Source organism: Meleagris gallopavo, chromosome 8, assembly GCF_905368555.1.
Source record: "Meleagris gallopavo chromosome 8, MGAL_WU_HG_1.1, whole genome shotgun sequence".
NCBI classification, from domain to species: Eukaryota; Metazoa; Chordata; class Aves; order Galliformes; family Phasianidae; genus Meleagris; species Meleagris gallopavo.
The window spans coordinates 5,140,119-5,158,914 of NC_139411.1; the positions used below are offsets into that span (position 1 = coordinate 5,140,119).

General features: G+C 42.8%; 1 protein-coding gene and 1 non-coding gene across 2 annotated transcripts; both read left to right on the forward strand.

The window, feature by feature from the left end:
- The first annotated feature begins 32 nt into the window (after positions 1–32).
- TIMM23B (translocase of inner mitochondrial membrane 23 homolog B) lies at positions 33–18,084 on the forward strand. The gene is made up of 7 exons (XM_085229853.1): positions 33–201; positions 461–519; positions 2,353–2,446; positions 2,591–2,675; positions 7,059–7,117; positions 9,758–9,868; positions 17,440–18,084. Exons 1-7 carry the CDS (start codon positions 99–101, stop codon positions 17,553–17,555), a joined length of 627 nt encoding a protein of 208 aa, XP_085085979.1. The 5' UTR covers positions 33–98; the 3' UTR covers positions 17,556–18,084.
- On the forward strand, positions 6,215–6,414 carry LOC116216917 (small nucleolar RNA SNORA74). Its single transcript, XR_004160588.1, has one exon. It is a non-coding gene; the product is annotated as a small nucleolar RNA SNORA74 (small nucleolar RNA).
- Positions 18,085–18,796: the final 712 nt, after the last annotated feature.

Genomic DNA, 18,796 nt, shown 5'->3' on the forward strand with positions numbered 1-18,796 from the left:
AGCAGCGAGGGCGCCGCTTCACGACCGCGCCTCTTCACTACGGCGCCACCGTCGCTTTACGGCAGCGCGGAGGTCGAGGCGGCGGGCGCGGAGGCGCCATGGAGGGCGGCGGCAACAGCACCAGCAAGGGCAGCGGCCTCGGCGGCCTCTTCGGCACCGGCGGGGCCGGGTATTCGCACGCCGACCTGGCCGGGGTGCCGCGTGAGTAGCGGCCGGCGACGAAGAGGGCCGGGCGGGGGGCGCTGCCGGGACAACGTGGCGGGGCTGGGGCGGGGACGCGGCCGGCGAAGCGCCGGGCCCGCGGTGAGGTCAGCGGTACCTGCTTCGTGCCGCTCTGCGGCCGCCCCTAGGCTCGATGCTCGTCGCTGCGCCCGCGAACGAGGGCCGTTCCGTTAGCTCCCTACGTGTGGGGCCGCCGCACGCAGCTGTGTCATCGCGGTCTTTTTGTCTTTGTCCCCAGTAACGGGAATGAGCCCTCTGTCACCGTATTTGAGCTTGGACCCCAAGTACCTCGTACAGGTGAGATGGACGCTTGTTTCTTTGCATTGAGGATCTTGTGGCCGTGCTGCAAGGCCTCAGAATCCCCGCAGGGCAGTGTAGTGCCTACGGCCCCCACGTGGCAAATGGGGGTCAGTTCCAAGTCTGATACGAGCGCACAGTGCAATGGTTTCTGTTACGAAACCAGTTCCAAAATCAGCAAGGATACTGTGTCCATGTGCCAGTAGTGGAAGGAGTTCTTATGCCTCCTTTCCCTACCACCAGGCACATGGCCAGCTCTCTCACATCTGGGCACTTGGCACATCCCCCACGTCTGTCAGGAATGGCTAGCATGCTTGTTTCCTAACACATCTTCATGTTAGCTAACATCATAGACCACTACGTTGTAAGAAAAACAAATTAATTAAAACTCTGTAATGCTTTTCCACTAGTATAAACAAAAGAGTGAAAAGATTCAAGTTAATCCAGTAAGGACGCATGCTATTTTTTTCCTTTATTTATATATGGCTTATATTGTCTGTGATCATTACACCTTGCAGAAGTAGTGCTGAAGGTCACCAGACATATAGCATCTACTAATGTGTGCTTTTGATTCATGGTGCAAAAGTGGAAAGCTCTGAACAAAGTTAAGGAGCTGCTGTTTCTGTTCCTCTTTCACTCTGTGCTGCTGCAGTTAAGGTTACAACACAACAAGCCTATAATTGTAGGAAACAAGGGATATGCCTCTGCCTAAGTGGATTCCCTGGCACAGTTATCTTGCCTGCTGTCGCTGAGTATTCGAAAATATTAAGTAGTTACTTAAACCTCTTCCCAAAATACCCTCCAAAGTAACCTTGTATTTAAAGAGCATTCATATACTTTCTGAACATGGAGTGAATAGTCCTCCCTGGGAAAGTCGGCATTTTTGTTGAGAATCTTATGCATCTTTTCAGTGTCTCATAATAAAAAGTTAAAGTGCTTTGGCTGACCTTACCTCTACCATGTGCTGCTTTTCAGCAGGTTTCTCTAGCTCATCATCTTTTCAAATTTATCTGACTTATAAGAATACAAGTCAGCTTCTGTGGGATAAGGGCATACAACTGTAAAAACTACCAGCCTCACATTTTTTATGCATGACATCGCTATTTCGAATGCATTCCATGTTCCTCCTCTCCCCACATCTTAAGGATTGGTCGCTTGAGTGCAGCAAAATACTTAATACACACAGAACTTCCATTAGCATCAAAGTAGTGGGAAACCTTAATGCATTTCTACATCTGTATAGGTTGCTCAGCGAGGAACAGCACTACACAACCTGAAAAAAAAAAAAAAAACCTTTAAATGACAGCAGGTCTCTTGTGGCCTCCTTAAGGATACAGAAAAAATAGTTGCTAAGACCACATAATAAGATTCCTTGGCTTGGTTTCTTTGCTATGAAAGTGGTGAGGTGCTGGAACAGCCTACCAGTCCCTAGAGGTGTTCAAGGCCAGATTGGATGGGGCCCTGGGCAGCCTGGTCTAGTATTAAATGGGGAGGTTGGTGGTCCTGCATGTGGCAGGGGGGTTGGAGATTCATGATCATTCCAACCCAAGCCATTCTGTGATTGGCTGCTTGGTATTATTTATAGAGAATTAGGATAGTTGGAAAACAAAAAGCACCCAAATCATTTAATGGTTTTGAAGTATTTTTCCATTCTTATTGAAATATACAACTATATTCCATATAAAACTGCTGTAGGTAACATATCCAGAAACACTGCTTACATCTGTTCTTGCTTTAATTCACTGCATGGTTTAAAGAAGCAAGTGTGGTCTACATTTTGTATCTTCCAAGTGTATCTGATTTAAATTTGTGCTTTTTTTTTTTTCCCTCCAGGATACAGATGAGTTTATCCTACCCACAGGAGCCAACAAAACTCGGGGCAGATTTGAGCTAGCCTTTTTCACCATTGGAGGATGTTGTATGACAGGTAGGTGTCATATTTTCACTTTTTCCTGCTTTTACAACAGCCTTTACCTGTAGTCTTATATAAACAGCTATTTAACTACAGGCTGTACACTTTGAGTTTTCTCAGTGCCTACTTCTAGTGTTTGTTCTTCTTCCTGCTAACCAGGGGCAGCATTTGGTGCGCTGAATGGCTTGCGACTTGGCTTGAAGGAGACTCAGAACATGGCATGGTCAAAACCTAGAAATGTACAGTAAGTGCTTGACTGCAGAAGTTCAGCTTAGTAACAAGTTTTTTTCAGGATAGAACAAAATTAGCTCCAAACATACTGCAAAACTAAATGTATCTGTGTCTTTAGTAGAGACGAATTGGAGTCCAAATTTGTCAACATTGAGTTATGAGGTGTTTTTAGATTAAAGATGTTCGGTTCAATACCTTCATTTTTCATTTAGTGACAATTATGTCTTCTGACTTCTCTTAAATATCTGAGAGACTAAGTTACAGCTTTATTATTTATAGAAATTTATTTCAAAGTCAAGGCAGTGATTGTATTTGTTGAAGTATTCCCGAAAGAAGCAATTTGTTTAGAGCTGTTTTTTTTCCCTTACTTATCTGAGAGCAAGTTCTCTCTGCATTCCTGAACTTATCAGAACTGGAAGGAAATTAGAAAGCAGAAGATGTGCTTGCTTGGATTTGCATGCTGCTGAGCAAGCATTGTATGATGTTCTGCTCACCAAGAAGCAAAATGACTTCTGACATATTCTTGGCAATACCAGGCAAAGTATTTGCAGGTAGTTTAATAACCATATAGAAAAAGAATGGTACTCATTCGACTGGTGAAGGGGATCTCTGGTTATGTAGCACTTCTTAGAAACCAGCTTAAGCCCAAGAGGTGCTCTCTGTACAGTGGCTGGCCCTTACATGAGCCCAGGTGGCATGGGGAACACAGGTGTGCACAATTTGCCTGTGCTCCCTGGGCAGCTACAGCCCTTCACCAGGTACTCAATCTCCAGTTCAAACCTTGACCTACCAGTTTGCCTACATCCTACCCTTTCACATCATGAACAGTGACTGGGGCCCTACAAAGCAGCAAAATTGCTTCTGACAAGTTCTTTGCAATACCCAGCAAAGTATTATTGGGGAATACCAATAGTCATATGCAGGAAAAAATGTTTGACTCACCCAACTGGTGATGAGGATCTCTGGCTGTGGAACACTCCTTTCAAGGAAGCAGCTATTGTCTAGGAGAGGTTCTCCCTGCAGAGGCTGGCTCTTAAATGAGCCCAAGGAAGTGGACCCACAGTACACCCCTTGCAGTCATGTGAGAAGCACAGGTAAATTGTCTGCAGCTGTGCTCCATGGGCCAGCCACACCCCTTCACCAGGTGCTCAATCATCAGCTCAGGCCATGACCTAACAGTTCCCCTACAGGTGCATTTGGAGATAAGCTCATGTATTGGGATCATAATTTATACAGTCAATAATTCCCACCTGGAATGGGCATAAGTCAGTAAAGAGATTCACTTGTGCAAGCAGGCTTCATAGTTGTTGCAGGATCACACACATGAGGTTTGTAGCTGTTGCAGAATCATACACGTTGTGTGATTTTTCCAAGTGTCCAGGTGTTCTTTTCTTCAATAAAGTCCACTACCAGATGCTATTGAAGAGAACATTACTAGGACTCTTCAATGACATTAGAGCACGTCACAGTTGAGCGGCATTGCTCCTCCTGGGGTCTTACAGGTCATACATCTCAGGGAGAGTAAAACAACTACTTCACCAGTACCAGAACAAGCAAAGTCCATCCTCCAAGGTAAAATATGTGCCATATTACAGTCCTGGGCCAGTATTTCTGCCAGAACAGGGACATGCTGAAGTCATTTATACTTCGCTTTTTTCTGCCCAATATTGATGGTTAGGTGATTATGTCAGGCACCAGAACTGGGGTTGTTCTGACCTGCTAAAGCAACACTATCTGCGTTCCCTTCACAATGAAAATCGGGATTTGGATTATAATTTCTGGGATACATGTACCAATTACTTGCAAAGTTACTGATTCCCCCCTCTTCTAGTAACCTCCTCTGCAGTACAAGCAAGCCAAGCTGGTCTTATCTGCATCTTTCAAGGCCACTTTACCTCATGGGTCCCTGGCACAAGGTCTTCAGGGGCAGGGAGCAGAAGATTATACAGCATCCTAACTTGGGGTTTCAAGCATGCATCACTCCCCTAATGTGGATTCTAAAAAGGAAGACCCAAGATGTCTGTAATATAAACAGGACACTGGGTTGACCATCTCTGCATTTCTCATTTAAAACACTCAGCATCTCATGATGTCATCTAATCCACCACTGAAGGGACAGGTTAACCAGTCTTTAGAGCAGCCTTTAGAATACCATTTCTGTCTTTGAGTTGTAGATGCTTTACCCAGAATTCTGCTAATTACACCAAATATTTTGCTCACCAAGAAGCAAAATTGCTTCTGACAGACTGTTGGCAATAGCAGGCAAAGTAGTTGCAGGTAAACTAATAGTTGTCTAATAGTTGTATTGAAAAAGAGCACAACTCACTCAGCTGGTGAAGGGGCTCTCTGGCTGTGCAGTACTTCTCCTTAGGAACCAGCCTAGACCAAAAAGATGCCCTCCATTTAGTGGCTGGCTCTTATATGAGCCCAGAGTGGCTCCACTCTGAGTCCACCCCTTCTGGTCAAGTGGGGAGCACAGGTGGAAACAATTTGCCTATACTTCCCAGGACAGCAACACCCCTTCACCAGGTGCTCAATCACTAGTTCAAGTCATGACCTAACAGTTCCCCTACACAAAGTATAAGATTTTCTGGATTACAGCATCTATGAGTATCCCCAGCATTCCCAAGCTGATACCTTATCTCGTTGTTTGAAAGGATGCAGTACACTTACATAATTTTTGATAGTTTAGACACCACTATAAGAGAACATAAGTGCCTTTGAAGGAGACATCGCAAACCAGAAGAGCGAAATAACTGAGGGAGACTATTTTCATTCTTCTGAACTACTTTGGAAAAAGGGAATTTTATAGAAGCGATGTGCTGTTATTTCACAGTCCAGTTTGTACAGACTCTTCTCCTTTTAAAACAGTTTCTGTATTTTCCATCCCCTTCTTTACCATTTGTAGTGTAAAAGATAAAACCAGAATACTTCCCATGAGAATTACGACTCTTCCATAGATGAACAAAATTGTACTTTATGCATTCATAATGAGCTTAGACAAATACATGTTTTCATGCAGATTTTGATGGGTCCAGCCCAGCAGGTGGCAGTCATTGCACACGCTGCTGCTCCGTTATCCTTGCCCTCCAAGGGAAAAGGCATGTTGAGGATCGTCATCACCTTGAATTAATGTATTAGTTTCGGCCTTTTCCTAATCAAAGGCAAGGAAGAGAAATGTTTATCTATATCTCCTTTAAATTCATCCTGAATATACACTTTTTAAAATACGAATTTTGCTGCTATTTGCCTTCAGATATCTTGTGGTATTTCATGTGTTAAAATAATAATTTTCTCATCAGTTCTGACTTGATGGAATGTTGACAAAATGGGGCTGGGGTTTGATTTGAGAAGGAGACTGTCAATACCCTAGTCTCTTCGGTGTTTTCCTCACTTCAAAATGAAGTTTATTATATAACCATGCTCAGAAATAGCCTCTCTTCCTCTCCTAGTTAGGAAAGAGGAAAAGTAGTAAGAAATGAATTCAAATGAACTCAAATGAGAAGGAATACAACGTGTAACATTTTCACTGCGTTAAGTGATGAACTCAGCTCCAGTGGTAGTCAGCTGTCCAGGGCAATACTGTGCCTGTGGCGGTGTTACACTGCTGGGAGATAAAAATCAGTCATCTCTTCTGGCTGTTGTCACCGTTCTGGTGACAGCTGATGCCAAGAAGAAGTGACGTGGTGCTTCCCTGAGAGTGTGCTAAGGGTTTCATTTTGCTCTTCAGTACTAGTCCGGAAGCATACATGCAGAAATATTTAGGGTGCCTTACTTTTGCTGTGTGCTCCTTTTCACAAATGGAAATACAGGATTTCCTCTTTCCCACTGATAAAAGTTTATTCAGACTTGTGTTTCATTCCCATCTCACTCATTTAGGTGTCACCATGCTCTCTGACACATGATCTCTGTTTTGCTTGCACCTTCTAAAAGAGCACTCTGGCTTTCTTGGAGATGCTACAGTTAAAACAACTCAGTTGTATCAATCGTTCTCGCTAGTGATACGAAAAGCTGTGTTACAAACAAATTAGTAGGTTTAAGAAGTCATTTAAAGGGAAGAGATTCAGATCCTGATATGGCGCGAGTCTGTCTCGAAAGACAGATTTTCTTAAGACTAGGCAGAAATAAATATTTGCCTTTAGGAGTGCATGCCCTGCTCTTTGGAATATGCATGATGGAGGAGATTATGTATTGCCAGGTTGTGTGCTTTTCCTGACTGTTCTATTTTAGAAGGCTTTTTTAGTTATTCCAGTTTCAGCAATAAACGTGTAGTATAAACACTTCATACCTGCTATCATAAATCCAATAGCATTAATTCTCAGGCTTAGAATAATGCCTGACTGTAAAGCCTTCGTAGAGCACTAAAGCTTTTAATATCTTTTTAACTTCTTTACAGAATTCTAAATATGGTGACAAGGCAAGGAGCATTATGGGCTAACACTCTGGGATCTCTGGGTAAGTGAACTTGTCATTTTTAGAGAAGACAATTTATAAGTATGTACCTATGTCAAGGAGAAAATATCCTTCTACATTTTCATTTTGACATCCACCAGGAACAATTGCATCTGCTTCTTTGGAATTTGAGAGTATTTCAGCAGAAAGGCCAAAATTGAATTTTAAGAGGAAGTAGTCAGAAGCCTCTAATTAATGAATAGTATTCCTAGTGCACGAGAAACAAGAAATCTAGCTATGGAATAAAAGGAACAGACAAAAAAATTAAAGTTAATACTTAATGGTTAGGAAATTCTAGTTAATTCTACAACTTAAGGCAAAAAGATTTGGATCCTTTTGAAAGAAATAACAACCTAAAAAGAGATTTTGGTTATATGAGCCATTCCCTGATGTCTGTCTCCAGGCAAAAATGAAAACGTTTCTGCGGAAGAAATGTGGTAGCCACTGAAAAAGTCTGTAGTTTTATGGTGTTAGCTTGGGTAGAAAAATTGCATGTGATACCAACTTCAGGTCTAGACATTGCTTATAACTAGTACAGATTAGAAAAAGAGCAAAGAAAATTATCAAAAGCCTGATGGGAGAACTTCTGTAAACTGAGTGAGGGAAACAGAAAAAATAATTGCTTCAGAAAAACGATGTATGGGAACTTCATGAATGTCGATGGAATAACTGAAGTCCTGGAAAATATAAGCTCTTTGGCTGGTGTTCTCATCCCACCTCCCAGTCAGAAAAAGAATAAACGGTTACTCTGAAAGGAGGGTCATAGAATCATAGAATGGTTTGGGTTGGAAGGGACCTGTAAGATCATCTGATTCCAACCCTCTGCTATAGGCAGGGACGCTTCACTCTAGCCCAAGTTGCTCACAGTTCCATCCAGCCAGGCCTTGAATGCTTCCAGGGAGAGGGCATCCACAACCTCACTGGGCAACCTGTTGCAGTGCTCAGCATCCTCACAGTAAGGAATTTCTGTGAGAAGTGGAGAAATGATGAAAAGATGTTGTTTTGAAATTGACCAGTGATGGAACTCAATGCCCCACGAAGTGATAATGGGAGATAAATGATCAGTATGTAAAACAAACTATGTAGTGTTACAACCTTACAGTATTTTATATCATAATTTTTTAAAAAATGCAAAGCATAGGCTAAATTGCATTTATTACATTTTATTTCAGTCTTATTTCTGAAGAGTAGATTAGCTTGCCAGTTAACTTAGTCATCAACTTTTGAGACATAATGTAGAGACCATGGGATTCCAAATAACTGAGTATGACAATTTTCAAAAATGGAAGCATTTGCCTAGGATTTTTTCTTTTTTGTGTGTGGTGGTGGTGGTGGGGGGGTGCTGGGGGAGTGGTATTTTCTATTCCAGCTCTAATCAAAACATTTCTGGAAAATGGGATGCAGGAACACTGCAGTTCAAGGTCCGAAGGTAAGTGACACATTAACAGGATTTTTCAGCTGTGTTTGAAGAAAGATTACTCAAGAAAATGTTTGTGCGTTCCAGTAACAAATTGTTTCTTTTGTTACGAAGTATGACTTCATGAGTCACAGAGTAAAGCAGAACTTTATGCCTGGGAGGCTGGTATTAGCTCTGCATCATCCTAAGTACTGGAGAAAATCATTGAAAGAAGCTAAAGAATTTTTGCATTTTATTTCACTTGTCAGCATTTCTGTGTATCAGATTCTTTCTGTTGCTACAGACAATTTCTGTCATTCTGTTCCTAAACGGAGGCAGCAACATCTTTATTTAAAAGAATGTGTTGAATGTAGCTCTTCCTTCCCCTTACTGTTCATACAACATGCAATTAAGACAGTGAAAACCACCATTGCCTGTCTGGAAAAAGGTGTTATTGCTTGTCTCATCAACTTTAATATGGCTGCTTGTAGCAGAAATAAAGATTTTAACTCTTAGCAGATGAAAGATGAAAGTGACACAATGTTGTCACCACTTGAAGCCCGTGACATACTCTCCTGTCCTGAGCCTGAAATGTGATTAGACCATCAGACTCTTTGGGGTGGGTTTGGGAGGGCTTCTCCTTTGTACAGAAAGTTTAAGCTGTATATGCATACATATTGGAAGTTCACACATTTCTCTTCTCTGAATAGTTGACAGACTTCTCCAAAGTCTGGGGACAAAGTTCTCCTATGAGGCAGAGATGAAGCAGTCGTATATGTCAAATCCCAAGCATTTTTGCAGGAAAAATGTTCTGAATGCTACACCTAAACAACTGGCATTAAATCTTGGTGATTTGTGGACAACAATTTGGTCTGTTATCTAGAAAGTGTTGAGCTGATTAGTTTTGTGCCATCTCCAGAGGGCAATATAAAGCCTGACATTACAAAGTTAAATCTTGGAAAGCTTTTAAACAAATTTGAACTACAAAACAGGCCTAAGCCTCAGCCACTGCTTCATATCATCTGTTTGTCATGTCTTCAGATAGTACAGATATCACAAGTAATGCTACTTTATGACCAAACTATGGCTAGAGAAAGGTCATCTGTAAAATTATTAGGGCTGGAATAAACACCAAAGATAGAAAACCTATGCACAATCTTACTAGTTACGTTGAGCCTTGATTCTGAGTGTGGTGTCTTAGACAGTGGGAATTTTAACTTGAATTTTTTAATACTCTTCCTTCCCAGCTCTGCTGTACAGTGCTTTTGGAGTCATCATTGAAAAAACACGAGGTGCAGAAGATGACCTGAATACCATAGCTGCTGGAACCTTGACAGGAATGCTATACAAAAGCACTGGTAGAGTGACAAAATGTTTTTACTTCTCCTCTCATTCTTTCTTCTAGTTATTAGGACTTGCTCCTTTTTCTAAATACTGTCCTGCTCCAATAATTGAGAGTATAAAAATGGTATATTAGGCATAGAACTGGAACATAGCTTTTTGCAGTTGCAGCTGTCTTATGAGTGACTTGCAATAAGCTTCATCTTGAAGCAGTCAGGGTGTTCTGTGTATTTCTCACCTCTCATCTCCAACCTTTCCTTCACTGTGGAAGGAGATTCCCATTTCCTTGCATCCACTAGCAGACTTGTGGGAGTGTTGTTTTTATTCCTGCTATACCTGAAGAGCGCAGCCAAGAACAAGCTGGGTACTCTTTAGATGATCTCATTGTAAAGCTGAGTAAGCATTAGGCTGTTTATTTGGCATATGTATGTAACAAACATAATTTGGCTCTCATGGTTATTGTTAGACCTTTGCAAGTTGGAAAGAATGCAGCTTAATTTTGCTGGAAATGTTATTTACCTTTTTAAATGCAAGTTTCCCTTCAGCAGTCTTAATTGTGTGAAAAACAGTTTGTGGGTTATGTCTCAGCTACCTGTGAGATCTGGTGAAGTTGCGTATCTTTTTTCAGCTAATTGAAATTGTTTACTTATACCAAAAAGGAAAAAAATGATGCTGTCAGCTTCTAAGGTTAAGAAATAACAGAAATGTTAAAATAGGAAGAGACCGTGGCCTTCTCTGAGCATATACGAAACATTCATCTGGCACAGTCTTAAACAGTTTAAGACAAAATTATTTTCCAAAAGGGGGTTAATTAAAAAAAAACAAAAGTCACATCCGAGGAGGAGGAAAACCAGGAATTCAAATGGAACACTTAAAGAAGCCTTATGATTGTTTTCTAAACCTGAGATTTTATGGATTTGTATCGTTAAAGTATGCAGAAAGAAGTTAATATATTTGTAAAGCTATCACGTGGGTGTTTGTACAGCTGTTGTGGTAGGACTCTCATCTTTGCACAGTGATCAAGACCAGCAATGTTAGAGCAGCATGGGTTTAAGGTGAGTTTGCTGGTGAATATTGAGTTGTTTGCAGAAGAGAAGGTCTGAACTTCATCAGCAAGACTTCTGCTAACACAGAAGTTATTATTCCAGGCTCAGCAATTGGAGGGGATCATAATTTTTAGAGAGTTACTGGGTACCACAGGCGTTTTATGTACCTCAATAAAAGTTAGGCTGTATTATTCACCTGTATGAGGAGATAATTCTGTAATTAACCTCTGTACTTTTGCATATTTTGCTGAGCCTCAGTGTTTTAGAAATGTTCTTGAATATCATCTTTATGTATGGAACAAAGCAGCCTGAGATACCTTATTTTTCCGTTGATTTAGACTAATTAAAAGCAGCAGTCATTGGCTGGAGCAGTTTTAGAAATGCCAACTGGTGCACTTAGCCTTGCTAGAGAATATAGCTCTCTTGCAATCAGTTACTTAATTGGGACTTCCTGAGGAATCTGCTAGATGGCCATCTACAGCTGGATAGGCTACAGGAAATGTAAGAATTCTATTCTGCCACGATTGCCATCTTGCACTCCAGAAGAAGTTTCCCCCATGCCTTTCAGAAGTATGGAACTGGCATTCAGTGTGATCTTTTCTTGGTGCAGTGCAACCATGCGTGTCTACTTTGGTCCCATGCAGTCATCTGACACTAAAAAAAAAAATTACCAGAGCACAGCGGAACTTTTCTTTTGTAACCTATGATCTGTTGAGGTCATAGTCACACTGATAAAGGTAAGTGTAGTGAATAAATGTGTATTCGTCACAGTGTTGGATTTCTGCTATACCTCCTGCACAGAAACTTAAAAGAAATACATTTTCACAGGCAATGTGAGCTGCACAGTAGACCTTTATTTTTAAGGATTAGTTCTGGAAGTGAAAAAGATGTTGGCCACATCTGTTGGAAGAAGTTAAATATTTTCCTTTTTTCCTTTCATGCTCTGTTCCTCCTGCTTATTCTCCCACGCTTCCTTTCCTGTCCCCTTAAGACAGAGTACCCTTCCTCATTCAGTATGGTAAAGCTTCCCTCAAAAGCTATGCCTTTACCCAACACCAATACATGCGTCCAAAAGCCCTGAAATACCTCTGTTACATCATATGCAAAGGATCAGTTCAGGTCTGTGATGTACTCTAAGCTTGTAATCATTTTATGTTACGTGGAATGCCATGTTGTATTGGCATTAAAAGGGGCAATTTGAAAGCTGAAACATTTCTGTGAAAACCCTAACATTTCAACAGCAGTCAGAAACTCCCAGGGACACCCCCTCCCAAATCAAGTCCATTCTGTAATGCACAAGGGAGGATGCAGAGTTGATAGAGACAGTGTTGTTCAAGCACTCACATTTTCCATTCCTATCATTTCTCTTTTGTGAAGAGATGAGAAATGCATTTAAGAAGAAACAGTCTAAAGTAAGGCAGGTATTTTTGTTTTGACTTTCTGGTTCCTTTTTAAGGATGGCACTGATGGAGCAATCACATCAGCAATCCTGCTGTGCTGGAAAAATGCTCTTTTGTGTATTGTACAAAGCCTTCCTGTAGACTGTTTCTGAAACTGAGGTGATTTGGCCTTTGCTGAGAGAGTGTAGGTGGACAGGAAACAAAATAGTATGAAGACTTCTTGGAGGTTTGTTGCCCCAAACTGGTCCCAGTGTTCACAGTTTGTCTTTGCAAAGGTGTTAATCATTACCAGAATGCCTGCAGCCAGAAGGCTTTGACAGCACCCACACCCTACAGCCAGCAGTTTGCAAGCAGGTTTGTGCAAGACTCCTTAACCCACAGCTTGTGTGTGAGGAGATAAAAAGAATATTAAAATCTGCTAGTGCTGACTGTGGCAATTCTGCTGTCCTGTGTTCGTTGGAAGTGGTGTTACTCGTTGAGAATTCCCCATTGCAGGTGACTAAAGCAGTTAAGTCCCCAGGAGTTCTGACAGACCTCCTTGCATCCAATCACGTAGGTTAGTTTGCTGCAAGAAGGGGATCGTTAGCGTAGAATCCATCTTGGCACTGTATGGGTTATGTCAGCAGGTGCTGTGAGTAGAGTTTGAAAGTGGAACTAACTTGGGGAGCTTGGAGACAGCATGCTTTTGCAGATCCATTTGTCCAAGGCGGTCTCTGACTTTCTTGCTGGTAAAATGCTGTGGTTACTTACCAGCACTTAGCCTGAAAGTAGCCATGTTCGGTATGAACTTGCTGCACCAGACTTTGCACTTCATGAAAGCTGCACCTGAAGCTCTCAGCCTAAATTCCATCCAGAACATTCGGTGTGAGGGATGAAAGAAAGCCCTTTGTGTTCCCGTGTCAGTGGCATATGAAATAAAAGTGCAGCAGCTTAAGAAAGTGGAACAGGATTGACTAAAAGGGAGTCTGATTTCCTAAGCCTAGAAAGATGGCTTTTCCTTTTGATTAGGTACTCTTTATTCTTTGGATTCAGACCAAGGCAGAAGTTAAGGTCTGTTAGATGAGTGTTTTTGTCCTGAAAGGTTACAAAGCACACATACTAACATCGTAGAGCAAAGAAATGTTGGATTGCTCTGCACTAAGTATTGATCAGTTAGGAAAAAGATACTGAGCTGAGAGGGCCTTTGGTCTGAGTCCAGGTGACAGGCAGTGGTTTCTCACCGTAGCCTTACAGAGTTCACTAAACAGAAAACTTCAATAACCTTTATCCTGAGCATTACGCAGGCTGTAGATGTTCTTCTTGTTAGATAACTTATTTCCACTGTACAGCAGGTGAGATAGGAACAAGAATAAACTCTTTGGACAAGCTGAATTAATTTTGTTTACAATAGGAGCCTGATAGAACTTCTCTTGCCTTTTGCACAGTAGCTGGTACATAATTTAGTATAAAATAGTTTGAAGAGAAATGGATGCTAGCAATAACCAAAGGCGGTACTTGTCATCTGGAAATCTCAGAACACAACCCTTGAAACCAGTGTGCCATGAATTAGGAAGGGCTGAATAATATACTGCTGGCAGTAAAGTCCGCTAGAGCTAAAGATCAGTTCTGTGAACTACACTGGTAGGAGCCAAGGGTGCTTGGGTTCACTAATTACGTTGTGAGCTATAAAGGTGTCTTCCTTCTGGATTCAATCTATTTTTCTTTAGGCCAGACAGGTGTTTTTTTTCCCTGGTTTCTGTCTGGGGAGGGGAGGCAGGGGAAAAAACTGCTAGCAGGCTGCTGCAGCTGTGGCTCTGGCGTCTCTTAATTCACTGCTTTATTCAGAGAAAAGCAAGTAAATGATTTGCTTCTGAACTTTAAACTTCATATCTGTCAGGTATTTAGACATCAGTATTCTCTTAAAAAGCTGAGGTTGCCTTGTATATGTGAAAAACCGAGTCCTTAGGTCATTTAAGTAACACCTTGTTCCTACAGGCCCTGAAGGAAGTGAAGCTGTTCCCACTCTGAATATCAGAGGGAGAGGAAAAACTAATCATTAGTTCTTTTGTTGGGCATAAATGGGTGGGGCTGGGCTTTCAATTAAGGCATCCCTAATGTTACCATAGAATGTTCTTGTTTTATACATCCAGGAAATGAGAGCTCTGAGAATACATTCTGAAAATGCGGGCAGCAAAGTCTGAAATGGAAGATTTTGCCCTCATGTTGAACAGTGTAGGTCACATTTTTCCCTACTGAGTCAAATTCACTGCATCTGCTGTTAGAATACAGTGAGTCATCTCACAGTGTGCTATGCATGTAAAATGTTTCAGAGATAAAGGACAGTACTCTGTGGTGAAAAGGATCATCAACTAAAGCCAAACTAACCACACTGTCACGTAGGGAGCATTAGGTGCTTTTTCAGAAACCCACAGCAGCTTCTCAGCTGTCAATCCTGAAAGTTGTCTGATCTCAAAATACCTGCTCTCAGAAGTGTCTGTCAGCTGGGCCTTTATCTCAGCCCAGCATACAGGATGGGAGGCCCGCTGTCTCGTTTCTAGCAGGGTTTGTTGAGGCAGAGTTGGTATCTGAGGGCTGCAGAGGGCGATTACAGAGGAGGGGTGAGAACTTGGCTATCATGGAAACACAGCTGAGATGGGAGGGGAGAGGTTTTTTCCATTTTTTTGTTTATTTAAGAAACAAGGTGATTTTTTCAGAGGGCTTAACATTTCCTGCCCGGCAACTCGGCTGCGTTTTGCAGTGCTGTTCAGTGTCTGCCACAGACCTGGAGGCTTCTACTCAGATGGAAATCAGTTATGGAAAGGAAAGTTCTTTATGTGGTTTCTGCTTTGGTGGTGTTTTTTTAACTAACTCAGTAAGGCACTCATTTTCAGCTGCATCATTTCTTGCTCATGAAACAGACTTCCCTTGATGCATCTTCGGCAAAGTCCAAGGGGCCTTAAATTCTGTGCAGGACCTGCAGAATGCTTCAGGCCTGTAGGATTGATGCTTTCTAAGTAGGGCTTCCCTCCTCTCCTGACTGGCCTTAGCACATGACAGTATTAATGCTTGTTTTTTGTTAGGAGCAGCACCAAGCCTGTATGGATGCTGGAAGATGGCTCCACTGTGCACATTAAAGAGTTCTCCTATAAAACCCTGACCTCCCTCACAATCAGGCTCCATCAGCCTCCAACCAACCTTTCTTCTATAAGGAAAATATGACTTTAAGGTGAAAGGAAGAGAATAGGGCTTGGAGCTTAAGGGAGGGCCTATAGGGGCAGTCACAGCCCCATGCCGCCTCACTTTCTGTGGGGATGTGCCATGTTTCATGCACTTCTCTGTAGAGCTGCATGGTTAGGAGCCTTCTTTTGGAGGTTTCTTCCACAAAGAATTGCTACTTAATATAAGCAGCAGAATATTAGGCTAATGTTTAATTCATTTTTCCCAAAAAAGCAATGAGCAAATGGTATTTTTGCAGGTTTTGCACATGGTATACGTGTGGCTTTCAGCCAGCAGCAGGACGCCTGTGTGTGCCTGGCTGTGTACCCAGCTGTGAGCCCTTCCTTTGAGAAGCTTTTTTTGCAGCGAGGTCAGGCTGAGCTACCAAAGCCACAAGTCTGCCTTTGGGTTCCTGGTTTAGGCACATAGGTGCATAAATGGCTTTTCTTACTCAGAGCTCAGAGCTCTACTTGGAGCAGCGAGGGCAGCGACCTCAGCAAGTTTCTATCCAAACCCCCCAGTCATCACAGTAAGTCCAGCAGTGAAGTTTCTAGAAAGCCACAGCCAGATGTGACCTCTGTTACGGAGTCCAAGCTCTGCTGTTGGCTCTGCAGCTTCCTGGTTGCAGCACATATCCAGCAGCACGAACAGCTTTAACAGCTCCAGTGAAATCTGTTTGATCTTGCAGCGCATGTAGGGCTGTCTCAGCCTAGCTGGAGCCAACAGCTCCCTGCCCAACTAAAAAAGCCTAAATGCACTCCTGTGAGACAGCTTTATGGCCCCTAATGGTAAAAGAAAAGAATAATCATCGCTGATTACTGGGATGTGCTTCCTTTCGAGCCTGAGGAACTTTATCAAGTGGGCGCATGGCATCTGGCCACCATGGTGTGTGTTATCTTGCATGCTTAGTTTGGCACCGATGAACAATGCAGAATCAAACTCTGAAGTTCCCCAGTGTTGAGTCACACTCTCAGATGTTCCCCTGCGGTCAGAGGATATTCTGGGAACTTGACCAATGCACTCCCTGCTCCTGAGGAACACAACCGTTCTGCTGTTACTCTGCTGTTCAGTAACAGCGGAGGGACAGATGCCTCCCTCCCCTTCTGCCACTGCACATTGCAGTTCATGTGGGGTGTGTGAGGCTGTGGTGCCACTGACTCCCACATCCCAGCCATGCACTGGCAGCGGCCACACCTGCACTGTGTTTTTACTTACAGAATCCTCCGGTTCAACTAAGTAGCTTTATACATACATATGCATCATTTATTGTCTGTGCTTCTCAGTCTTTGCCATTGCAGAATGACTTTAAAATTGAAGAATATAGGAATTGAGGAAATTATTCAACGCATTGCTCTAGGAAGTTCTTGACAGTTATTGCTTTTTTTTTAAGGTTTATTTTATTTTTTTTTTTCAGAAGGTTTAAAGTATACCAAAAAGTAGTGGTAAGTTCTGTCTGATGGCCCTCTTCAGCCTCTGGTTCCCAAGGTCACACACACATCACTCCTGTTCCTTTATTGCCATCCTACCCTTTTTCCATTCAAATCTAGTGACTGTGGTGGACATACAGGACCGTTATTCCCCATCTGAAACCCTAACTGGAGGAGCTCTTAAAGCGAGAGGTTGTCATGTTTGCCTGGAAACCTCTGCTGAGGAAAGATGAAATAGAAACAGTAGGACTTTGGAAAAGTCATCATTACTTCAACTGTTCTGTGTGGTTTCTAAAGCCGTGGTGCTATGTTAGCAGAAGTGTGGCAGAAGTTACACGAGCAGGAGTAGGGTTGGGGTGATCAACCACCACTCCTGAGCTTAGCTGTTGGTTTCAGGCGTTCCACAGGCACCCCTTCTGGAAGGTTATTCAAAAAAGCACATGTTGTAGATGTGAACAACTTCTTGGGAGTTGCTGCTGATTGCGTGGAACGGTGTTAATGAGCTTTTCTTCTTTTTCAGGTGGAGTGCGTGGGATAGCACGAGGGGGCATTGCAGGTCTGACTCTCACTGGCCTCTACGCTCTGTATAACAACTGGGAGCACATGAAGGGCTCCATTGCCCGGCAGTCCCTCTGAGCAGGGCAGCCAGCGCCGGGCAGAGGACACGCTTGCGCAGTCACCAATCCAGTCACTGCGAGATCTGTCTGGTGCCCCTTCCTATTCTATTTACAATTAGTGAGAAACTGAAGGAAGCTGTGCTGGGAGGAACCTCTTGCTGCCGTTTGGCTGGATTGGCCCTTTCCTTCCTGCCAGCCTTGTTGGAGGCACTGATAGTTGTTGGACCTGCAAGTGAGCGGAGCGGCCACCACGACAGTCTCCCTGACACGCTCACCAGCCAGCCCTGGGCCAAAGCCACTCAGCCTGCTTGAGTCCCATCACTGCACCAGCTGTGCTGCCAGGTCTGGTCAGATGAGTGCTGCTGCTGCACAATAAAGGCTCTGTCCATAGAGCCCTTCACTGAAGTCTGTCAACAGCATCTGGGCAGCCAGAGCAGGTGGGAGCCTCCAGCAGCAACTGGCACAGGGCAGGGCTTGTTGCTCTTACAGCTCAGGGTAAGCTGTTAAAAGGGATATTGTAATTAATAAAAAGGGTGGTACTTATGCAACCTTTTCTATGGTTTGCTGTTCCTGCTACTGTTGAGACAAAGACGTCCTGCATCCAGTGATTTGCATTTACAGTTGAGCTTTGAAGGCCCATTGTGATAGAGTCATGAGGCAGTTGGGTGAGGGGAAGTGATGGATGGCTGATTGTCCCCTGATGCGTGGTGACAGCAAGGCACGCTGGGCAGGGGCTGGTGCCACTCCCTGACTTGTAACAAACACAGAAGTTGTGTATGGATGGAGGGCAGTAACCAATTACTATTGCAAGACAGCTGTCATTGGGTTATAAGCACCTTGGTGCTCCAGGACCTTACAGCTCGCTCAGCCAGCCATTAGAAACCAAGCAATACAAGTACTTCTCTTGCTTGCTCTTACTGGTTTTTTAATAATTCAGTTTCTCTTCCCAATCCCCAAATAGTTCTTATAGGTTACTGGTGAAACAGAGATGTGATGAATCTACGCCTTTACCAGCATTGAAGTGAAACCGTGAAATGGTTTGTGAAATGCTTGATAGCATTTTTTGTAGATAAATGGAACGGTAAATTACAAATCAGCAATCAAGATTACTGTTCAACAGCTCATTCCTTAAGTTTGTAATTAAGCAGGCCCAGGACAGGACAAAGGCAAGGGAAAAAAAACAACAACCAAGAGAGATACTACTTAATAAATAACCTCCTGTAAAGCTTTTGATAGTTATCGTACACTGCACAAAAATAG

Excerpts from the sequence above, each read along its gene's own strand:
- TIMM23B (XM_085229853.1), top strand. The coding sequence starts at position 99 with ATGGAGGGCGGCGGCAACAGCACCAGCAAGGGCAGCGGCCTCGGCGGC. Across the intron at positions 2,447-2,590 it reads TGGAGGATGTTGTATGACAG|GGGCAGCATTTGGTGCGCTG; the intron begins GTAGGTGTCATA and ends CCTGCTAACCAG. Across the intron at positions 9,869-17,439 it reads AATGCTATACAAAAGCACTG|GTGGAGTGCGTGGGATAGCA; the intron begins GTAGAGTGACAA and ends CTTCTTTTTCAG.